The following is a 22009-nucleotide window of genomic DNA, read 5'->3' on the forward strand; positions in this document are numbered from 1 at the left end:
CATAACCCAACCACAGAACCTCTGGTGGCATCAAGCAGTGCCCAGCGGCTGATCAACAGCTGTAGAGATGGTCCAGACACCAGTGATATTGCCAAGCACGGTGCCAGAGTAACCAAACAACAAAAGCACTCCTTACATGTGTGGATACACACAGCGACATAAAGATTACCAAGCATCAAGTGATTTCCTAGAGCTTTCCTGCTGACAGCAAAGCTATCAAACAACAGAAGGCACAGAGTGGTGGAGTAACTCAGCGGGTCAGGCAGCATCCCTAGAGGACACGGATAGGTGACTTTAAGGGTCGGGACCCTTCTTCAGACTGCAGTTCCTTGTATCTGCATTTTACTGCTCCACAACAAAATCTCTTCAAAGTATGTCCACTTTGAAGAAATGTCTGAATAAGGGTTCTGACCCTAAATATTGCCTGTCCATGTCTTCTACAGATGCTGCCTGACCCACTGAGTTACTGCAGCCCCCTTCCAGCCCGCTTGAGTGAGACCTCTGACCCCACCATCAGTGCACTGTGGCTGCAATGTGCACTATTTACAACACACATTGTAGTTACTTGCCGAGACCACTCGGAGAACACAGCCAAACTCCTCACCACCAAGGACAAGGTCAGCGGGTACATGAGAACAGCACCATCTGCAAGGTCTCACTGCTCTGTCTGTCCACTGGCTCCCAATCTGCTACTTTAGTCCCGAGCCAGAAATCATGATAAGTCCTGCAGTAATATCAGCCCCACTTCCCCCACCCTAACTTTTATTATTATGATGAGACACAACATGGAAACAGGCCTTTCGGCCCATGGAGTCCATGCTGACCACCGATCACCCGTTCACACTGGTTCTCTGTTATCCCACTTTCTCATCCACTTACTACAGTCAGGGCAATTTGCAGAGGCCAATGAACCTACAAACTCACACGTCTTTAGGGTGTGGGTGGAAACTGGAGCCTCCGGAGGAAACCCACGCAGTCACCGGGAGAACGTGCAAACTCCACATAGACAGCACCCAAGGTCAGGATCGTACCTGGGTCCCTACCACTGTGAGGCAGCGGCTCTACCAGCTGTGCCACTGTGCCCTCCACTCCCCCCCATTTCAGCCAGCCTGCCCCCACTCCCCAAGGGCAATAAGGAAGGATAATAAATACCCACCTTGTCTGAAACACCTACATCACCAAAAAAAAGAATGACAAACACAGCCTGCAAAAATCAGTCTCTTGGCACTCACACATGCTGCAAGGCAGTTGCCCAAAATCGCTCTCAAAAACAAAGTCAGGGCTCGCTTTACTACAAACACTGCCATTTTGCAAACACTTCACCAGTTCTTGGTGCGTTGCCCCAAGTTCAACTCCAAGGTGCCAGCTTTTGCAGCACCGCCCCTCAACTCACCAGCAATCTCAATGAGATAATGTGTTTACATCCACACAGCCCCCACACCTCCCTCCTCTGTCACAACTGGCAAAGCTCCGGTTTAATCCAAAATAAATCATTCTGGATAACTTGCTCCCAATAGTTTAAAAAAAACAGGACGATCAGCATGCCACATAATATATTTGTCACGAGTTGTTCCTAATAGTAAAACGACCAGCATAATTTCAATCCTCACATGCTAAATGCTGCAATCTGTTTGCACAATTTCAGGGCTTGCTTTTGTTTTAAGCAACAAGCGCAACTTGCGCAAAACGCGGCTGCAGATATTCTGAATGCATCTACCGCCCCCCTTGCATGGTTAACGCTCCTGGCTGTTCACAGTTCCTCCTGAGGTTTCGCCACAACAGAAGTTAGCTGACTGTGCACAATTGCAAACCTCCGCGGCTCTGCAAAGGGAAATTACATTGATCCAAGCGATGCGATAGGAGTGTTGACAATGGCACACACTCACCGCAGAACCTGCCCTCTGTCATCAGACGCTGGAGGCGAGGAAGATGGAGCAGCGGCATGAAATCCTTCACAGCCGCACACCAATGTTCACACCAACGATCCTATAGCAATAGGATATTTGGTTCACACGGGGTTTGCTCGCAGGCTGACCAAAGATACTAGAGGAGCTAGGATCATTGAGGCTGACTGAGAGGAAGAGGAAGGACGTGTTATAGACATCCAGTTGTCCCCTCCCCAACCACGTGGGCAGGGATCCACCCACCCGTGGCTCGTTACAGTATGTACATTATGTGTGTGTGCGCCCGCTGCTCTGCACGTAACACAACTACAACGAGAACACATTACAAACCCTTCCTCCTTCCCTCTCGGCTTGCATTTAAATGAGAGGGGTGGGTGAGAGATTCACGTGGTCCACCCTGATTCGACTAATCCATTCAACCCGACGGGCACAAACAAATAGATCAAGTTGACCTACAACTTTAGGCTGAGCACGCCATCCGCAAGAAGAAGATTAAAATGAGAAAGCTGCAATCCAAACCCCTTAAAGGAGAGTTTTCAAATGATGTTACATTACAGGAATGACGTGGAGGCTTTGGAGAGGGTGCAGAATAATGCCTGGATTAGAGGCTTTTAGGTACAGGGAGAGGTTGGACCAATTTGTATAGCCTCCAAAAATGTCGGATGAATTTTTCGCACGGTTCACGCATTGTATATATTTATTACTTGGACAGGGGCCACATGAGTGGCATGGTTGGGGGACAGTTTTGTGGAATTTGAAAAATGTATAAACTGTATTGAACAATTTGTATAGGGAGGTTTCACGGCAGTCGGGTCACGACCCATGACCCGTACTGTTGCTACGCTACTCCAAATGGATTACACTCGATGTTTCCAGCGTAGCGGGCCCGTTAAAACCTGCTGAAATTGTCAATTTTTGCGCTGTAAATAATTATGGAAATCGGGATAAGCGTGAGAGACATTTAGCCTACTTCAGAATTCCAAAAGTGAGGAGAAATGACGGTAGATAGAAGCGAGAGCTGAAAGGACAACAACAGCCAGAGTGCTTGGCGAACATTGGCCGTTTGCTCACTGCATTTCATCAACAGTAAGGCATTATTTGTATTTTTTCTTGATTCCTTTGGCATCTAAAAGTTTCAGAAGTGATAAATCTGGCTGTAATTTCTTTTAATCGCCCATGGTTCTCGTGGGTTTTTACATACAAAAAGAAAACGCATCTGAAGAAAAATTTACAGCCAGATTTATCACTTCTGAGAATTTTTAGATACCAAAGGAATCAAGAAAAAACACAAATAATGCCTCACTTGATGAAATACAGTGAGCAAACGTGATAATTCCCAATATTTTCAATGTTTACCAAGCACTTTAGCTGCTGTAGTCCCTTCAGTTCTCGCTTCTCTATACCTTCATTTCGCTTCACGTTTGGAATTCTAAAGTTGGGTACATGTCTCTCACACTTACCCCGACTCCCACAATTTTTTTCAGCGCACAAAATTCAACATTTTGGCGGTTTTTAACAGGTAGGAAAGTACGCGTTTCTAGCATTAATAACATATACCGGAAGTGACAGATGTCTTCAAGTTGGATTTAGCGGCTCCGTGCGTCGAGCCCTATGACCCAGTGACCTTACGTGCAACCCCCCTATAGCCTCCGAAAATGTTGGATGAATTTTTCGCACGGTTCACGCATTGTATATATTTATTACTTGAATAAAGTCTATTTTGAAATTTAAAAAAAGAAATAAAAAATGTTGGACCAACTGGGATTGTCCTTCCCTGGTTGATCCGATGTTCAGGGGAGGCATAGAATCATATAGCACGGAAACAGGCCCTTTGGCCCAATTTGCCCACGGCAACCAAGTTGCACCATCTACACTAGTCCCACCTTCTCACGTTTGGCCCATATCCCTCAACCTTGTACCTGTCCAAATGTCTCTTAGACGACACGATCTCCCTCAACAACCTCCTCTGGCAACTCATTCCATATAGCCAACACATGATAGAAGTAGATAAAATTAGGAGAGGCAGAGTCTTTAGTCAGGGTGGAAATATAAAAAACTAGAGGGCACAGCTTTCAGGTGAGAGGGGCAAAGCTTAAAGGAGTTGTGCAGGGCAAGTTTTGTTTGGACAGTGGGTATCAGGAACGTGCTGGCAGGGGAGGTGCTGGTGGCAGATATGATAGTGGTGCAGAGCTGCCAACTCTCACGCATTGAGTGTGAAACTCACACATTTTGCCAAATTCTCACGCTCTCACGCTGATCACAGAATTTCTCACGCTCTGTTGTGAGAAATTCTATAGTCAAAGAGAATTTCAATACTAATATAAACTGCAAGGGCCGCGGGTGTTGGAGAGCCGGGGCGGAGGGAGGGATGGAAGCAGAAGCAGTGGCGGGTGCAGATGCGGACGGGGAGCCGGGGCTGGCGAATGTTTGCCGGGCTGGTGAGTCGCTCGCTGCAGCTCCGGCCATGGAGCAGCCTCAGTGCAAGAGTCCCAGACCATCGGAGGCGTCGGAAGCGTTGTGCCGCTGCCGTGAGAGTCTCTGTGCCGAATTCACCCTGGTGACTGGCATGGACTAGGCTCGGTGCATCCTGGAGGACAACCAGTGGCCGCTGGAAGTAGGTACCAAGCACTGGGTAGAAGCGGTGGAAGATAGCGGCCTTCAAATGGAAGTGGTTGGAGAAAGCATCCTGCTTGCCTGCTAGATTTTCACTTACTGTAACTGCAGGAAAAATGTTCCCGATGTTGGGGGCGTTCAGAACCAGGGGTCACACAGTTTAAGAATAAGGGGTAGGCCATTTAGGACTGAGATGAGGACAAACTTTCTTCACCCAGAGAGTTGTGAATCTGTGGAATTCTCTGCCACAGAAGGCAGTGGAGGCCAATTCACTGGATGTTTTCAAGAGAGAGTTACATTTAGCTCTTGGGGCTAGTGAAATCAAGGGATATGGGGGGAAAAACAGGAAAGAGGTACTGATTTTAGATGAACAGTCATGATCATATTGAATGGCAGTGCTGCCTCAAAGGGCCAAATGCCCTTTTCCTGCACCTATTTTCTATATTTCTATGCTTGAGTATATGGCAATAAAACTCGATAAACATCTTTTATCATTGTTGTGTTATGAATACCGCAGAAAATATTATGTACTCTCAAGATCACATTAAATAGAATATTATTGCTTAAATATATAGTTATTGGACTTTGCACTTCGGAAAAGTCCCAGCTGAGGGGAAGACAGCAAAATACTGAAAATATTGGGGGTGAAAATGGCCAGGACAGTTTGTTAGGAAAATGAAGGAAATGGTAACAGAATACTTACACAGCTGAGTGAGTATAATTTTATGGATGAGAAATTGTGTTCAACCAATTGATGACTTATTTGACAAAGTAACTAGCATGTTAGATAACAAGGAAGCCAATGGATGTAGCAAATTTTGTTCTACAAAATTTGGTCCATGAAGTGCCCCATAAAAGATTACCACATTAGATAAGCACCTGTGGACTTGAACGTAATAGGTTAAGTCCAGGGGATCAGATATGGGGCTTTATGTGTGGGCCAGATATATTGTCAGTGCAGAGGGGCTAGGAACAAGGCCAAGTGTGCAATTTCTCACTCCCAACTCTCACCCAATGTTGGCAACCCTGGTGTGGTTTAAGATACTTTTAAATTGGCACATGGATATAGAGGGATATGGATCACATGGGGCAGAGAAGATTAACTGGGCATCATGTGGACCAAATAGTCTGTTTCTGTTCCGTACTGTTCTATGAATGATACATGAAGTGAATGACAGTTGGGAGCTGGTGCAATGAACCAGATCAACCAGGTCAACCAGATCATTATTCCAAGACATGGACACCATTCATTGATTTATTACAAGGATAGTATGGTGCAACACAACTTTGGATTTAAATCTAATTACGGGTTGGGTGAGGTGGGTGGGGAGGGATGAGAGGCAGGTATATCACCACTTTTTTCTCTCTTTTTCCATTTGTCTATTTTTTTTTTCTCTATTCCTCTCTTCTTTCTTTCTTTAATTCCCTCTTTGGCTACACTACTTTGGTAGTATAGGGGTTCTATTTTTGCACATCTCACTGTTTCTCTTTCTTGCTTTTTCCCCTTTCTTTTCCTCTAACTAAAAGCTAAAAAGTTAAAATTGAAGCTGTACAATAACTGTATAAATTTATATGTCGTTGGTTCTATTTCTGTACATTTGCTTCTAATAAATTTAAAAAAATGTTTTTAAATAAAAACTGAATGCACGTCCAATACACTCATTATCTTGGCCCGTCCCCAAGGACTGTATAACCAGTAACTAACCAAATCAGCGTCTGTTCCTTTTCTCCAGAGATGTTGCCTGACCCGGTCACTCCAACATTTTGTGTATTTCTTTGGTATAAACCAGCATCTGCAGTTCCTGGTTATTAGACTGTTATAACTGTTTGTCAGAACTCGCCACAAGCACCCCCTCTGTGGGCTTGTGGTGAGAAGGGGCTTCCTGCTTCGATCATGTCCTCGCGTTGGCTGCTATATGGATGGGACTGCCATCTGCACCGATTGTGTGTTTACCAAGAGGGTCTGGAAAGAGATTCAGTGGTTCCAAACAGACACACAACGCAGGATTCTGCGCTCTGTTAGCTCATTCCAGAAACACACAGAGGGTAAAATATCAATTGCTGGAAGTTCATTAGCTCGGTGAAAGAACACACCGTGGTTTGCCCTCAACGTGCTGGTCTCTCAGTGCATGAAGCGGTCTGAATGCTGGAGACAGGGTTATTCTGAGAGGCGGACTGAAGCGTGGTGCAGGCAGTGCAGAAGCTGTGAGGAAAGGCCACAGTTTAGAGCTCTCCCACCATAGAAAGATGCAATAACCTCTCACATCCACCGCTGATGGAACATTTAGGGGCGAAAAAGCAATGCCATATGAAATAACAATAACAATGCAATAATAGGCTGGGTACAATGAATGTTAAATTATCGTTAAATTGAAGATATAAACATTTCAGATATAAATTGAAGATATAAAAATCTTAGTAAGATTCTGGAAGCTTGGCCAAATATCTCATTTTTTTTAAACAGAAGATTTAAAGAGCATGTTATCAAACTGCACCGTTGTCACACGGTGTTCAGTTGAAGTTCCTCTTTCATTTACAAAGTGTCTTCCACAATCTGAGGCCACCCATCAAAACACTTTGCTGCAATTAACTCCTTAAGCAACAATGTTGAAATAATGGAGACACAAGGAATGGCAGACGCTAGATTTCTTGAGCAAAACACAAAGTGCTGGAGGAACAGCGGGTCAGGCAGCATCTGTGGAGGGACATGGATAGGCGACATTTCAGACGGACTCTCTTCAGGCTGCAGAAGGGTCCGGACCCGAAACATCGTCTATCCGTTTACTTCCATAAGGGCTGCCTGACCTGCTGAGTTCCTCCAACACTTTGAATTTAACCTTTGACATAATGCTGGATTAAAATTGATCACCTGCTCAATCACTTAGTGCCAACTGTAGGATACTGCTGTGTCCAAATCTCCTGTTGTAGCTATGACTGTGCCTCTCAGTACTATGCTTGCAGTAAAGTACCATGGGAGGTGCTGAGGCTGTGAAAGTAGCTCTTTGTGAAAACCTTGGAAATATGATCTCGCAGCCTGGATGTCTGAGCAATCAGGCACCTAGCTGTGTGACTGCAGACTTTATGATGAAATACATTTCTGAGAGTAAACATCACATCAATATTGACACTATTAAGTTGGAATTCCTCGTATGTTGCAAAACATACTTGGCTATTAAAGTATGATTATGATTATTATGAAAGAGTGCAGAAACAATTTACAAGGATGATGCCAGGATTCGAGGGACTGAGTTAGAGGGAGAGTGTACAAAATCATGAGAGGTACAGCTCAGGTAGACCCACAGAGTCTCTTGCCCAGAGTAGGGGAATTGAGAACGAGGACGTAGGTTTAAGGTGAAGGGGAAAGATTTAATATGAACCTGAGGGGTAACTATTTCACACAAAGGGTGGTGGGTGTATGGAATGAGCTGCCGGAGGAGGTAGTTGAGGCAGGTAACATTTAAGAAAAATTTAGACAGGTTTAGAGGGATGTTGGTCAAACGCAGGCAGGTAGGACTAGTGTTGATGGGACATGTTGGTCAGTGTGGGCCAGTTGGGTCGAAGGGCCTGTTTCCATGATGTATGACTATGAGAGATTGGGTAGACTTTATTCCTTGGAGCAGAGGAGAGTGAGGGGTGATCTTATAGATGTGTATACAATCATGAGGGGCATATATAGGATGAATGTACCATTTTTTCCACCAAGCTGTGGGAAGACTAGAACTAGAGGGCATAGATTTAAGGTGAGAGGGGAAAGATTAATAGGCACCTGATGGCAACCTCTTCGCACAAAGGATGTTACGTATATGGAACGTGGGCATGGATTAGGTGGGCCGAAGAGTTTCTATGCTATATTTCTGAACTAATTTCAAGGAAAAAACATTGTCAGATGAAACCACGGCATAATCAAAACCAAAAGAAAAATCGCCCCCCCCCCAACCTCATTGTGCTCAGCAATGTTCTAAACCCAGGTAATGACCTTTCAATTCAGCTGAGTCCATTTATTTAACAGTGTTTTCTTCTTAATAAGCGAGTTTGGTATTCCAAAAACGCAAGGAATCATGGGATTTGTCAAAGGTCACTCGCTATAAAGAAAAAGCGAAGGAAACGCTGACTGTATAAACTGTGTATAAATTCTTATCTTTATTCATGATTTATGTGTAAAAATATATTTAATCTGAGAACGGGGGTGCCAGGTAGCGGGAGAGCGGGGTGCAACAACGAGATAGAGGGGGCAGGTGCGAGTGGGAGATGGGGGGTGGGGAGAGACTGGACCGGCGGAGAGACATTCTCGGCAGCAGCACGCATGTAGACCCGCTTCTCATCAGCAGCCAGGATCGAACCCGGGTCTCCTGCGCCACAAGAGCTGCCGTACCGCCACTGGACCGTCCCCGCTAGGGGGGTGGCTGGAGACATCCGGACCGACGGGATACCGGCCTGGAGCAGCGATCCACAGACCCACAGCCAGTGCGGAGAAGAAGTGCCAACTCCGCCAGCCGCACCCTCCGTTCCACCCAGTGGCCGCTGGCCAACTCCCCTGGCGCCGGCTGCAAGTCCAGGGCCGCCACCGCTCCAGGCCTGCGCCCGGCTGCCGGCCAACCCGGCTGGACAGGCAGAGCCGAGCTGGAGCCATCTCTTCCCCACTGCATCGGCTGCAAGCCCAGAGCTACCCGAGACACCCCCGGACAGGGACGGGACACCCGGGAGGGGACATGGACGGCATAGCAGCAACTCAACAGCGCCCCCCTGCGCCAGAGACCCGGGCCCGACCCCGACCACAGACGAAACGCAGGTCTGCACACAACATGGCACCACAGCTGCCGAGAATGGTTATAGCAAGTGACCTATGACGTGGGCATGCGCAGTCGGAATACCGAACTCGCTTATTGTCTCAGCATAGAAACAAAAATTTCAACTCCAGGCAACCAGTTCAAATATTGCAGTGTTCACACATTCACACATTCAACAGTCCTAATCTCAGATGTCCTGGAGTCTGTATTTCAAACGACGAATTTGCATGTTTTTCAAGTTGCAGTATTTATTATTATATCACCCAATAATTGACAGGTAGATGGAAAATGGCGGAAACATCATCCAGTCAGCCATGCAACGAGCGAGGAGTGAGGCCGGGGGAGGGGGGGGGGGGAGGAGAGGAGAGGAGAGAGAACTGGGCTCTGGTCTACCACGCCCTCAAGGTCAGGGCACAAAGGTGGACAGACAAGGAGAGAGATGTCAGTTCGCAGGTCAATCGCACTTCCAAGGAAGGCGACGGGTGGAGGCCCACAGCAGCCTGGAGCTCCCCTGGAATGGGCACCACTCATGACAACTACTGTGTAGGAATGAACTGCGGATGCTGCTTTATACTGAAGATAGACAAAACGGTCTGGAGTAACTCAGCAGGTCAGACAGTATCTCAGCAGAAAAGGATTAGGTGATATTTTGCGTTGGAACCCTTCTTCAGACATGAACAACTAGAGCATGGACTGGACTCTGAAAATGGTGCCAAAACATGGCACCTCTTGCATGCAGGATCAATAGACAATATGTGCTTCGAGCCAGCAAGATAATCAGTGGAATATTTATGTACACTTGCTAATCGGGGATGTGCTTGGATATGGGAATTCTGTACTGAACTGTATGTAAGAAAAGAACTGTGCGTTTGCACTGCACATGTGACGATAAAAACACCACTGAACCATCAAACAATCCCTAACTGCAATTGGTGTTTTTTTACTCCAAACAGAATACAAATAAAACACTGTAGGTCTATATGTTGCTAAAACACAGGCAGGACAACAAACAAATCAAAGTGTTCCACAGAATGAAGGTTACAGAAGCAACGACTGTCTAAAGTACTTACAGTGCAGGAGGACGTGTTTAGCTGCGCGCCAGCATTTCTGTTCCCCTCTGCCCTCCTCCTTCATTTTGCCCCTTCATCATATACTTCCAGTGCAGACTATTGGATTTTAATGAAAAACGATGCTGTGAAAACTAAAATAAGATAGAAGATGTTGGAAATATTCAGCTGGTCAAGCAGCATCCCTAGAGAGGGAGACAACGTTAATCTTTCAATTCAGTGACGTTCATCTCAATCGTGCCTTGTTAGGACAACTTCCACATTCCTCCCACACTCTGGGGAAAGATTTATTCTCTAAGATTCTTTAGAAATTTTATCTAACTTCTGCGACTTTCAATTTTATCTCTCTAGCAGCAAAACCATTGCTTTTTATAAATGGAATTAATATTCATCTTCAGCACTTAGAGATTTGTGTATCAGAATCCCCAGATCCCGCTGGTCTAGTTATTTGTGATATTTAGTGTGCCCTGTGAAGCTGCAGCAAGTGAGAAGCTCACTGTCATGGTCCAAGTACATATTACAATTAAACACTCTTGACTAAACCACAAAGTGCGGGAGAAACTCAGCAGGTCAGGCAGCATCTGTGGAGGGAATGGACAAGCGGAGCTTCGGGTCAGGACCCTTCATCGCCTGTCCATTCCCTCCACAGATGGCGCCTAACCCGCTGAGTTTCTCCACAACTTCTCCAGCCTCCAACACCACCCCTGGCTATACATTCCAGGCACTCTCCACTCTCCACTCTCTGTGTAAAAAAAAACTTGCCCCATACATCTCTTTTACAATTTGGCCCTCTCAGCTTCAACCTATTTAAGCTTTTTATTTATGTGGCTGGTAGCCATTTTCTCACAGCTTTGTGACTTCCAAAACTCTCTGCTTCACCTCATCAGAGCAAGGATTGAAAAGCTCCTACATCCTGCTTACAGCAATTCCCACCCTTGCTGGTGGCGTGACTTCCTCGGGACAATCTGGCAGAGGGAATTGCACAAGGCAGCTCCAGCATCCCGAGTGAAGCGGTAAAGGATGCCAAGTATGAGTAACCCTGCAGGTGAGGCCCAGTGCCAATGCACTTGATCGAGGCTCAGATAACTCAGTCCAGTCCCGGATAGACTTCCCGATTGTGTCCCAAACGTTCATGGTGAGATCCACTAACCTAACACGCAGGTGAGACGTATCAAGAGGTTCTCCATCCTCAAGGCTGTTCAAATAAAATAAGAGGGGAAGCATATCTTCTGCTTAGTTTCTCTGATGACCAACCACAGGTTGATGAGCATCAGATTGATGAGCAACCACAGATTGATGAGCATCCGTGAACAGCCTGAAGTTGCCTCAGCAAAACGTAGACCATACAAAGTGCTGGAGTAACTCAGCAGGTTAGGAATATTCACACATTTTATGTCTATCTTTGGTGTAAACCAGCATCTGCACTTCCTTCTTAAGCACCTCAGGAGAACATGGATAGGCGATGTTTCAGGTTGGGACCCTTCTTCTGGCAAATTATGGGGGGGAAATAAACTGGAAGAGCAGAGGACAGGGCAAAGCCTAGCAGATTATAGGTTGATACAAGTGAGGGGTTTTAGATAGACTGATCTCTTCCAGCTTTCTTCCCGCCCCCCCAGTCTGAAGAAGGGTCTCAACACAAAACAGCACCTATCCACATTCTCCAGAAATGCTGCCTGACCTGCAAGGTTACTCCAGCACTTTGCCCTTTCTTTTTGTAAACCAGTAACTTCCTTGTTTCTACAAAACGTTGACCATATCCTCTGGCAGCTGATCCGAGTGATCCTTGACTAGGTCCAATTAGCTAGAAGAGCCAGGGGAAGGAACCAATAACTGACTGCAGTTCATGGCCAAAACTAAACTAAGAACTGGGAGCGATTACTTTTTATGGCAGGAGAGGACTTGGTCATGGGGTGTTTTCTGTAGGAAGCACAGGTGTGGCTCCCCTGGCACAGTGTTCCAGCCTCTCACAATACTCCGTGTATAAAACCATCTCAGTTTAGTTTAGAACTACAGCATGGAAACAGGTCCTTCGACCCAATGTCCACACCGACCATCGATCATCACCCGTTCACACCAGTTCTATGTTATCCCACTTTCACATCTACTCCCTACACACCAGGGGTGATTTCCAGAGGGCCAATTAACCTACAAACTCGCACGACATTCGGATGTGGGAGGAAACTAGAGTGCTTGGAGAAAACACACGTGGTTGCAGGAAGAATGGGTAAACCCCACACAGACAGCACTCGATCGAACCCGGGTCTCTGGCGCTGTGAGCCAGCAGCTCTACCAGCTGCACCACTGTGTTGCCTCTATAGTGTCTTCTTTAAACTTGGCCCCTCTCATCTTAAACTTTGCCCCTCTCACCTTGTTTGCATTGAGAAATTCTTACCAGAATGGGGCCAAGATCTGTCAAATGGGTCATCGTGTGGGGAAATGTGAATTTGACCGTTTTAGCTGGAGAAATAAAGCATATTACATTGATTACATATGTAAGCATATTACATTGATTACATCATTTAATACAATCATCCCCTCCAAGGTGGTTACCAAACTCGCAGAACTGGATCTCTGCGCATACCTCAGCAATTGGATCCTTGATTTCCTCATTCTCAGACCACAGTCTGTTCATATTGGTGGAAATGTGTCAACCTCGATAACATTCAGCACCGGAGCACCTCAAGGCTGCGTGCTCAGCCCCCTGCTGTACTCACTCTATACTCATGACTGCGTAGCCGGTCATAGTGCGAACTCCATCATCAAGTTCGCTGACGACACCACTGTTGTGGGACGTATCACTGATGGGGATGAGTCAGAGTTTAGAAGAGAGATTGAGCGACTGTCCATATGGTGCCAGCACAATAACCTGGCCCTCAACACTAGCAAAACCAAGGAACTGATTGTGGACTTTGGAAGGAGTAGGATGGGGTCCCACAGTCCTGTTTATATCAATGGGTCGATGGTTGAAAGGGTCAAGAGCTTCAAATTCCTGGGCGTGCACATCTCTGAAGATCTTTCCTGGTCCAAGAACACTAATGCAATTATTAAGAAAGCACATCAGCGCCTCTACTTCCTGAGAAGATTACGGAGAGTCGGTTTGTCAAGGAGGACTCTCTCTAACTTCTACAGGTGCACAGTAGAGAGCATGCTGACCGGTTGCATCGTGGCTTGGTTCGGCAACTTGAGCGCCCTGGAGAGGAAAAGACTACAAAATGTAGTAAACACTGCCCAGTCCATCATCGGCTCTGACCTCCCTTCCATCGAGGGGATTTATCGCAGTCGCTGCCTCAAAAAGGCAGGCAGTATCATCAAGGACCCACACCATCCTGGCCACACACTCATCTCCCCGCTACCTTCAGGTAGAAGGTACAGGAGCCTGAAGGCTGCAACAACAAGGTTCAGGAATAGCTACTTCCCCACAGCCATCAGGCTATTAAACTTGGATCGGCCAAAACTTTGAACATTAATAGCCCATTATCTGTTATTTGCACTTTATCAGTTTATTTATTCATGTGTGTATATATTTATATAATGGTTTATGGACACACTGGTCTGTTCTGTAGTCATACCTACTATGTTATGTTGTGCTGAAACAAAGCAAGAATCTCATTGTCCTATCAGGGACACATGACAATAAACTCTCTTGAATCTTGATATTATCAATGAGGTGAGTGCAGAGCTCAGAGGGACCTGGTTACACTGGTTCATGAATCACAAGACTTGCACGCTTACAGCACGTGATTCGGAAAACTGGCAGAATGTTATTGTTTATCATGAGGGATGTTGAATATAAGAGGGAGTTCATGGTTCAGTCATCTGGTGAGATTACATCTGGAATAATGTGTACAGTATTGGTCTCCTGATTTAAGAAGGGATGTTAGTGTGCTGTAAACTGTTCAGAAGAGATTTATTAGACTGATACCTGGAACAGCAGATTATGTTATGAGGAAAGGTTGGTCAGAAAAGTCTTTATATACAGTACTAGCATTTATAGTGAGAGGTGATCGAGAACATAGGACAGTAGAGCATAGGAACAGGCCTTTTGGCCCACAATGTCCGTGCCAACCATGATGCTAAATTAAACTAATCTCCTCTGTCTGCACGTGATCCATATCCCTCAATTCCCTGCATAACCGCGGGCCTATTTAAAAACCTCTTCAATGCCACTATCATATCTGCCTACATCCATACTCTGTGTGAAAAGACCAGAGCAAACAATCCAAGTCTGTCCAACCTCTCCTTATTGCTAATCCCCATCTAACCCAGGCAGCAATCCAGAAAACCTTTTTTTGCACCCTCTCTGAAACTTCCACAACCTTCCTTGACTTGAGTGAAACCAGACTTGATCCAGATCTAATGGATGCATGCAAGATGCCCAATGCCCTTGCCCAGGTGGCTATGGAGAGGATGTTTCCTTTATGGGAGAATTGCGGCTACTGGTGGAAAATAAGGTGTTGCCCAATTTAGACAAATCCTCCTCAAACCCTGTCACTCTCGCTCCACACATTCCCATACTCCTCACATCCCTTGCTCCTCTTATTCCTCATCCCTCACCTTTCCTCACTTCTCTTTGCCCCTCACACCATGCCTACCTCACCCTCTCACACCCCATCACCCCCTTGCTCCTCACCCTTCCTCCTCATGTTCCTTCCCTCTCTCCTCTCCACCATCCCTCACTTCTCACCCGCTGGTCCCTCACACCCCATCACTCCCCTTCTTATCTCCCCTGGCCCCTCACAGCCCTTCACTGCCCCTCACACTCTTCCACCCCCACCGTAATTTCTCTCAACCCCCACACTGCCTCACTTCCCCCTCGCCTATCACTCTCTCTCACCCCTTACTCCTCAAGTTCCCTCGGCTTTCACATTTTCTCATAGACCCTCACTCACTCGCGCCCCTTTACCACCATCCTTATCTTTTCCCCTCACACTCCCTCACTGCCTCTCACGCCCTCCTCATTACCCCTTGTCCCTCACTCTCTGCATCCTCATCTTCCCTCACCCCTCACATTCATTCCTCCCCTCTCATCTTTATCGCCTTCCTTTAAAACTCATCACCCTCTTTGCTCATCAACCCCTTGCCCCTCATTCTCATCCTCCCCTCAACTAGGCATCAGGGTTGGGCTGTGGTGTCAACCCGCTGGAGGTGGAGGGGAGGCCAGTGGAACGCCCCCCTCCCCTCTCTTCCCCTCCTCACCCTCCCTCCCATTCCCTTACTCCTTCACACCCCCCTCCTCTCACCATTCCCTTCCTCTCACCCTCTCCATTCCCACCTCCCCTCCTCTCATCTCTTTTCCCCCTCTTCCTTCCCCTCACGACCAAAGATCTTTGCTCACGACCAAAGCTCACGACGAGGGACGACGTATCGGCGCGGCCACCGTCGCCGGTTGCCAGGCAACCAAAGTGGGTGGGACTACGGCTGCGCGGCGACGGTGAAATAGCGGGCGAGCGGCGGCAATGGCAGCGCGGTAGCGTGGCCGAGTGGTCTAAGGCGCTGGATTTAGGCTCCAGTCATTTCGATGGCGTGGGTTCGAATCCCACCGCTGCCACAGCGAATCCTTTTTGAAACGCTGCTCTAAAGACATACTCTAAAAATTAACATTTCTGTCTTAAAAACATTTGTAGACATTTTACATTTAGAAAACCGTACAAACGCACTGTTGTCAAAATAAAACAAAACATCTAAATGTTAACGCTGAGTTCCTCCAGCACCTTGTATTAGATAATTATGTATACATACAAGGAATTTGCCTTGTCTGAAGAAGGGTCTCCAGCATTTCTGTCTACCGAGGAATTTGCCTTGGTGCTTTGCTCGCAGGTAACAACATGATGTACAATTAAGAATAAAACATTATAATTTAAACATGTGAAGAATTAAATAAAATACCAGAGATAAAGGAGGCCACAAACTTTTGGTGGTTGAGTAGAGCTACTGTTCGTGGGAGAAAAGCTGTTTTTATGTCTGTCTGTGGCAGCTTTGACAGTCCGGAGTCGCCTTGCAGAGGGAAGTGCTTCAAAGAGTTTGTGGCCAGTAACCAATATTAGATACTTACAAATTGGTTATTGGATAAAATTCTACTACTATTAATAATAATTTCTACTTTTAGTAATAATAAGCAATAATACTGCATACACAACAAATAACATTATTATAGCATTTTAATATCTAAAATTTGCCAATTAGTTTTATGGAGGAATTATCTCACAAAATGTGTTGCCTGCAGATTGTGGTATAGGACTACAAGAGGTTTGGGCGTAGCATTGAGAAGCAGCAGAGTGGGAAATATTGCCACATGTAGTGAGATACAGTGGAAAACTTTACTTTGCATATCTACAAAGGTCATATCTTTGATAGACATAAAAAGCTGGAGTAACTTAGAGGATCAGGCAGCATCTTTGGAGAAAAGAAATAGGTGACGTTTTGCCAAGCAAGTCAACGGCGATCGTTTCGCTGAACACCTGCACTCAGCGATCTCCCAGTTGCCAAGCATTCCCTTCCCATTCCCATACTGACCTTGGCCTCCCCCACTGTCAGAGTGTGGCCGCACGCAAATTGGAGGAACAGCACCTCATATTTTGCTTAGGCAGCTTACAAGCCATCTGTATGAATATTGATCTTTGTAATTTCAAGTAACCCTTGTATTCCCTCTCTTTCCGGCCTTACCCCACCCTAGTCGTCCTGCTAGTATTCCATTGTTATCACCTTTTCCACAGCCAATAGTAAATCATTGTGTTCAAGAAGGAACTGCAGATGCTGGAAAATCGAAGGTAGACAAAAGTGCTGGAGAAACTCAGCAGGTGAGGCAGCATCCATGGAGCGAAGGAAATGGGTAACGTTTCGGGCCAAAACCCTTCTTCAGACTGATGTGACTTCAGAATCATTGTGGGTCATCAGTGCCAGTTCTGATTTGTTCTGTACCTTTTCTTACATCTCGTTTCCCTCTCCTGACGCTCAGTCTGAAGAAGGGTCTCCACCCAAAACAATTCCTTTTCTCAAGAGATGCTACTCGACCCTTTGAGTCACTCGAGCAATCTTAAGTCATGCCATACATGAGTACATCAGGCAGTTTAAAAGAGAAAATAAACAGAGTACGGAATGTAGTGTTACAGCTGCAGAGAAAGTGCATATTTAAAAAAAGCACAAGGGTCGTAACAAGGTAGATTGGAAGATTGGATATTCTCCCCGAGGCATAGTGAAAAGCCTTTGCTGCGCATTATCCAGTCAGTGGAAAGACTATACACGATTACAACTCTGCCATCCACAAGAGAGAATGACCTGGGTGTGAGGGATCTTTAATTATGTTGGCTGCTTTCCCGAGGCAGCGTGAAGCATAGATGGAGGTGATGGGGCAAAGTTGCTTTGCGTGATGGACTGGCTACATCTATGACTGCAGTTTCTTGCAGACTTGGGCAGAGAAGCTTCTGAATTTCTAGCTGAAGGAAACACTGACACAGACATTTTCTTGGTGCATTTTATTTTATTTTTAAAATTTGCACAACGTACATATAATCTGTTCAATAATTAAGGAATACAAGTGGGAGACATCAGGGTAAATCATCCATGTAACTGAGCGAGAAAAAGCATTCCAAATTTGTTGTAAACCCCAGAGATGGCCAAAGATAGACACAAAGTGCTGGACTACCTCAGTGGGACAGACAGTATATCTGGAGATCATGGCCAGGTAGGAACACTTCTTCAGACTGAAAGAGAAGACCAGAACAGAGCCAGCAACAGGAAGCTTGGGGTCCATAATGGCCCATTCAACCCAGTGGTATGAACATTGATTTCTCTAATTTCTACTTCTGCATTGCTTCCTTTAGTCATCCCCCTCTAGTCATCCTACCAGTTCCACTGTTCGCATTATTGTATCTCTCTCGTTAGCACATCTTCCCCAGCCAACAATGAGCCTTTATGGACTCCACCCTTCCTGAGGTCATCTGTTGCCAACCCTATTTTCTTCTGGCCTCTCTTTCTGTCTGAAGAAGGGGCCCAATCAGAGATCTCACCTATTTATTTTCTCAAGCGATGCTGCCTGACCCATTGAGTTACTTCAGCATTTTGTGTCTATCTGCAGTTTCTTCCCACCCAGAGATGGAGGGAGTTTCTGACCCCTTGGGGTGAGTGGTTCCTGAGAGAAGGGTTAGAATCTGTCTAGTCATGTTGGATTAAACAAGGTGACAGCGCACTTTCACGCCTCAAAGTGCTGGAACAAGGAGTTATGCAAAAGATGCACGTCTTTTCACAGTTCCAATTCTAATGAAGCATCTTCAAGCTGAAACATTAACTCGGTGTCTCGCTCCACAGCTGCTGCCCGACCTGCTGTGCTTTCAGACACTGATTTTATTTCTGATTTTCGGCACCTGTAGATGTTCCCCCGCCCTCTTTCACGATCTGTTCCCACCAGTGAGGGAACTCTGAAGGGACGTGTTGGGAAGGTCAAGATCGGTTCTAAGCTTCAGTGGCTTTTGTTCCTTGTTTTGTTTGTTTTTCCGAAAGCAAATCTCTGTCAATAATGAGAAAAAAATAATTAATGACAGCAACCAACATTATTTATTGGATCATATGCGTAATAGCAATGAGATTGATCGTTTTACGCTGTGGATCAGACACGCCTCTCCCATCAGGCACGAGGTACAGAAGTGTGAAATCCCTCCAGATTCAGGGATAGTTTCTTCCCAGTCCACAAAACCATCCTCTCACCTCAGTGAGCGGTCCTGGCCTCCCATCTACCTCATTGGAGTCCCTTGGACTATCTTTAATCAAACTTTACTGGACTTTATCTGGCACTAAACATTATTCCCCTTATCCTTTATCTGTACACTGTGGAAAGCTTCATTGTTATCATGTATCGTTTTTCCGCTGACTGGATAGCACGTGACAAAAAGCTCTTCACTGTACCTCGGTAAACATAACAATAAATTAAACTAAACTAAAAGAGGAAAAATAAATACTGGATAAACACAGTATTGGAGGAAGGTTGGTTGATCATCATTTCCAACAATCGCTCGCTGTTTCTCACTCCACCTCTGATTCACAATCCGCGGAATATACACACATACACACTGAAGCTTTTTTTATTAAGTATTATCTAAGTATTCTGAATACACATAAAGTAAGTCTGAAGAAGGGTCTCAACCGGAAATGTCACCCATTTCCTTCTCTCCAGAGATGCTGCCTGTCCTGCTGAGTTACGTACTCCAACATTTTGTGTCTACCTTCGATTTAAACTTGCATCTGCAGTTCTTTCCTACAAAGTAAATATTCACTTGTGCTAGCGCAAGTAAGAATTTCATTATTTTGTCTGGGACATATGATAATAAAACACTTTTGCCTTGATAATTCCAGTATTTTCCTGTTTTTATGTCAGATGTCCAGCATCCGTGGACAGATGATGATTCGGATCAGAAACACGACTGGTTGGGATGCTGTTTCTGGAGCAGGGACCCGATCCGAAACATCGTCTATCCGATCTCTCTGCAAATGCAGAGAATGATTGATCGACTGAAAGATAAAGCACTGAAACAGACCCTTCGGCCCACCGAGTCCACGCCGACCATCGATTACACGTTCACACTAGATCTATGTTATTCCACTTTCTAGGGACAATTTACAGAGGGCCAATTAACCAAACCCACACGTCTTTGGGATGTGGAAGGAAACCGGAGCACCCGAACAAAACCCACAGAGTCACAGGGAGGACGTGCAAACTCCACATAAAGACAGCATCCGAGGTCAGGATCAAACCTGGGTCTCTGGCTCTGTGAGGCAGCAGCTCTACCTACTGCACCACTGTGTGTCGCTCTTGATTGGAGCTGGAATGACAGAGGTCCCACACTGGCACCTACCTGAAGGACTGTGCTTCAGACAGGAACCTTCGTGCTTTAGTAATTTCTTCAGAAAGCCTTTTTAAATCGTCACCCTCAAAGTCAGGAAGGTTGGGATCCTGGAGGTAGAGAACACAGCAGTTTACAATGGTTCTTTATTGTTGTGTATGCACAGTACAGTGACATTTTTTTGCACAACCACAAATGCAGTCACCATCTTTTGCTGCTGTTTACAAGGAAAAAAACAGTCCAAAGTCTGAATTATGGTCCATATGTTGGAAGTATGGGAAGGTCACCTGCTGCGTGCATTTCCCAAAGACCAAACATTGCACCCAACTCCAGACCATGTTATCTAACTGTGGTTACACAGACACACAAGAGTCTGCAGATGCTGAATTCTTCAGCAAAGCACAAAGTGCTGAAGTAACTCAATGGGTCGGGCAGCATCCACAGGAATGGAATGGCGACGTTTCATGTTGGGACCCTTCTTCACAATGATGGAGTGGGCAGGAGAAGGCTTTGATGGTTTACAACTCAATTATATGAACAATGATTTCTCCAATTTTAAGTAACCCTCTCCCGCTTTCACACTCTTCCTTTGTTCCCCCCCCCCCCCCACCCCATTTCTCCCATTATGTTGCCTCTCTTTCTCTCCCACCCCGTCCCCACCCACCCATATCTCTCCCTGTGGCTTTAAAATTTCACTCCCCCTCTTCTCTCCGTATCTGACACCCTTTTTTGTCTCCCTTCTCACCTCTGGCCTTTTTCACATACTGCACCCATCTACCAATGTCTCACATACAAATAGACTCTGTTTGTTGTCTCATGAAAAAAACAAAACTGTTTTTGTTACAAATAAATATATTACTTTTTTCTGTCTCAAAAATAAATAGATTTTTTTTTGTTCCATCAACAGTTAGATTCTGTTTGTTGTTCTGTGGACAAATATATTCTGTTTAATGTTGCATGAATAAATAGATTCTGTTTGTTGTTTTACAATGTATGCAGTAGGTTTGACTCTGGTTTGGTGTCAATATTCACAGCACAGAAATAATCACTTCCAATAGAACATTAATAATAACAGATAACTTCAATAAAACAATCTCGGAGACGTACGTCTTCATCGGCGAAGCCTCCCGTGAGCATTGTGTGAGCGACCAGCTGCCCGTCCGTAGCTCCATAGCAGCGGTGGAAGCGACCTCGGTTCTGAGCTGCCAGCGACTTGAGGAACTCGTTGGCAGTGCTGTGGGCAGAACAACCAGAGAGCGAGGGTCAGATCCTTCTCCCCCAATGTGGTACTGCCTAGAGAGCAGAGCTTTAGGGTGAGAGGGGCAAAGCTTAAAGGAGATGTGCGGGGCTAGTTATCTGCACAGAATGGCGAGTGCCTGGAGTGCGCTGCCGGGGGTGGTGGTGGACGCAGATACAATAGTGAGAAATGCAGGGAATGGAGGGATATGGATCACGTGCTGGCAGATGAGACCAGTTGAACTTTGTCAGTCTCAGTCTGAATAAGGATCCCGACCTGAAACGTCACTTATCCATGTTCAGAACTTTTTTCGGTTTAACTTGGCGCTATGTTCGGCACGGACATTGTGGGCCGAAGGGCCTGTTCCTGTGCTGTACTGTTCTGTGTAGCCAGGAGTTAGTTGCTGATGGGCTGGGGAACACGGTGGGTAGATCATTTAGACAACCGCAGACAGACCCCACCCCCACAAGGCCAGCAACATAATTAGGGACGTGTCTCACCCCGGTCACTCCTTCTTCTCCCCTCTCCCATCAGGCAAGAGGTATTCAGGGACAGTTTCTTCCCAGCT

The 22009-nt window shown here is 45.9% G+C and overlaps 2 protein-coding genes and 1 non-coding gene across 6 annotated transcripts in view; 1 reads left to right on the plus strand and 2 right to left on the minus strand.

Annotated features, from left to right (window-relative positions):
- eef2k (eukaryotic elongation factor 2 kinase) overlaps positions 1 to 2167 on the minus strand; it is a 37202-nt gene extending 35035 nt beyond the window's left edge. The window contains exon 1 of one of the 4 annotated variants that reach the window (XM_033040596.1): positions 1887 to 2167. The gene's annotated coding sequence lies outside the window, so the exon portion shown is untranslated. The remainder of the gene's footprint in view (positions 1 to 1886) is intronic. The other 3 variants (XM_033040597.1, XM_033040598.1, XM_033040599.1) reach the window with 3 other exon arrangements.
- A 13670-nt stretch (positions 2168 to 15837) lies between these two features.
- Positions 15838 to 15919, plus strand: trnal-uag. Its single transcript has one exon. It is a non-coding gene; the product is annotated as a tRNA-Leu (tRNA).
- Positions 15920 to 20212: 4293 nt separating this feature from the next.
- vwa3a (von Willebrand factor A domain containing 3A) overlaps positions 20213 to 22009 on the minus strand; it is a 29192-nt gene continuing 27395 nt past the window's right edge. Inside the window, exons 30-31 of the mRNA XM_033040606.1 lie at positions 21312 to 21438; positions 20213 to 20314 (exon numbers count right to left, since the gene is read on the minus strand). Coding sequence (XP_032896497.1) covers positions 20213 to 20314; positions 21312 to 21438 — 229 coding nt within the window. The remainder of the gene's footprint in view (positions 20315 to 21311; positions 21439 to 22009) is intronic.

This window comes from Amblyraja radiata, chromosome 22 (genome assembly GCF_010909765.2).
Source record: "Amblyraja radiata isolate CabotCenter1 chromosome 22, sAmbRad1.1.pri, whole genome shotgun sequence".
NCBI classification, from domain to species: Eukaryota; Metazoa; Chordata; class Chondrichthyes; order Rajiformes; family Rajidae; genus Amblyraja; species Amblyraja radiata.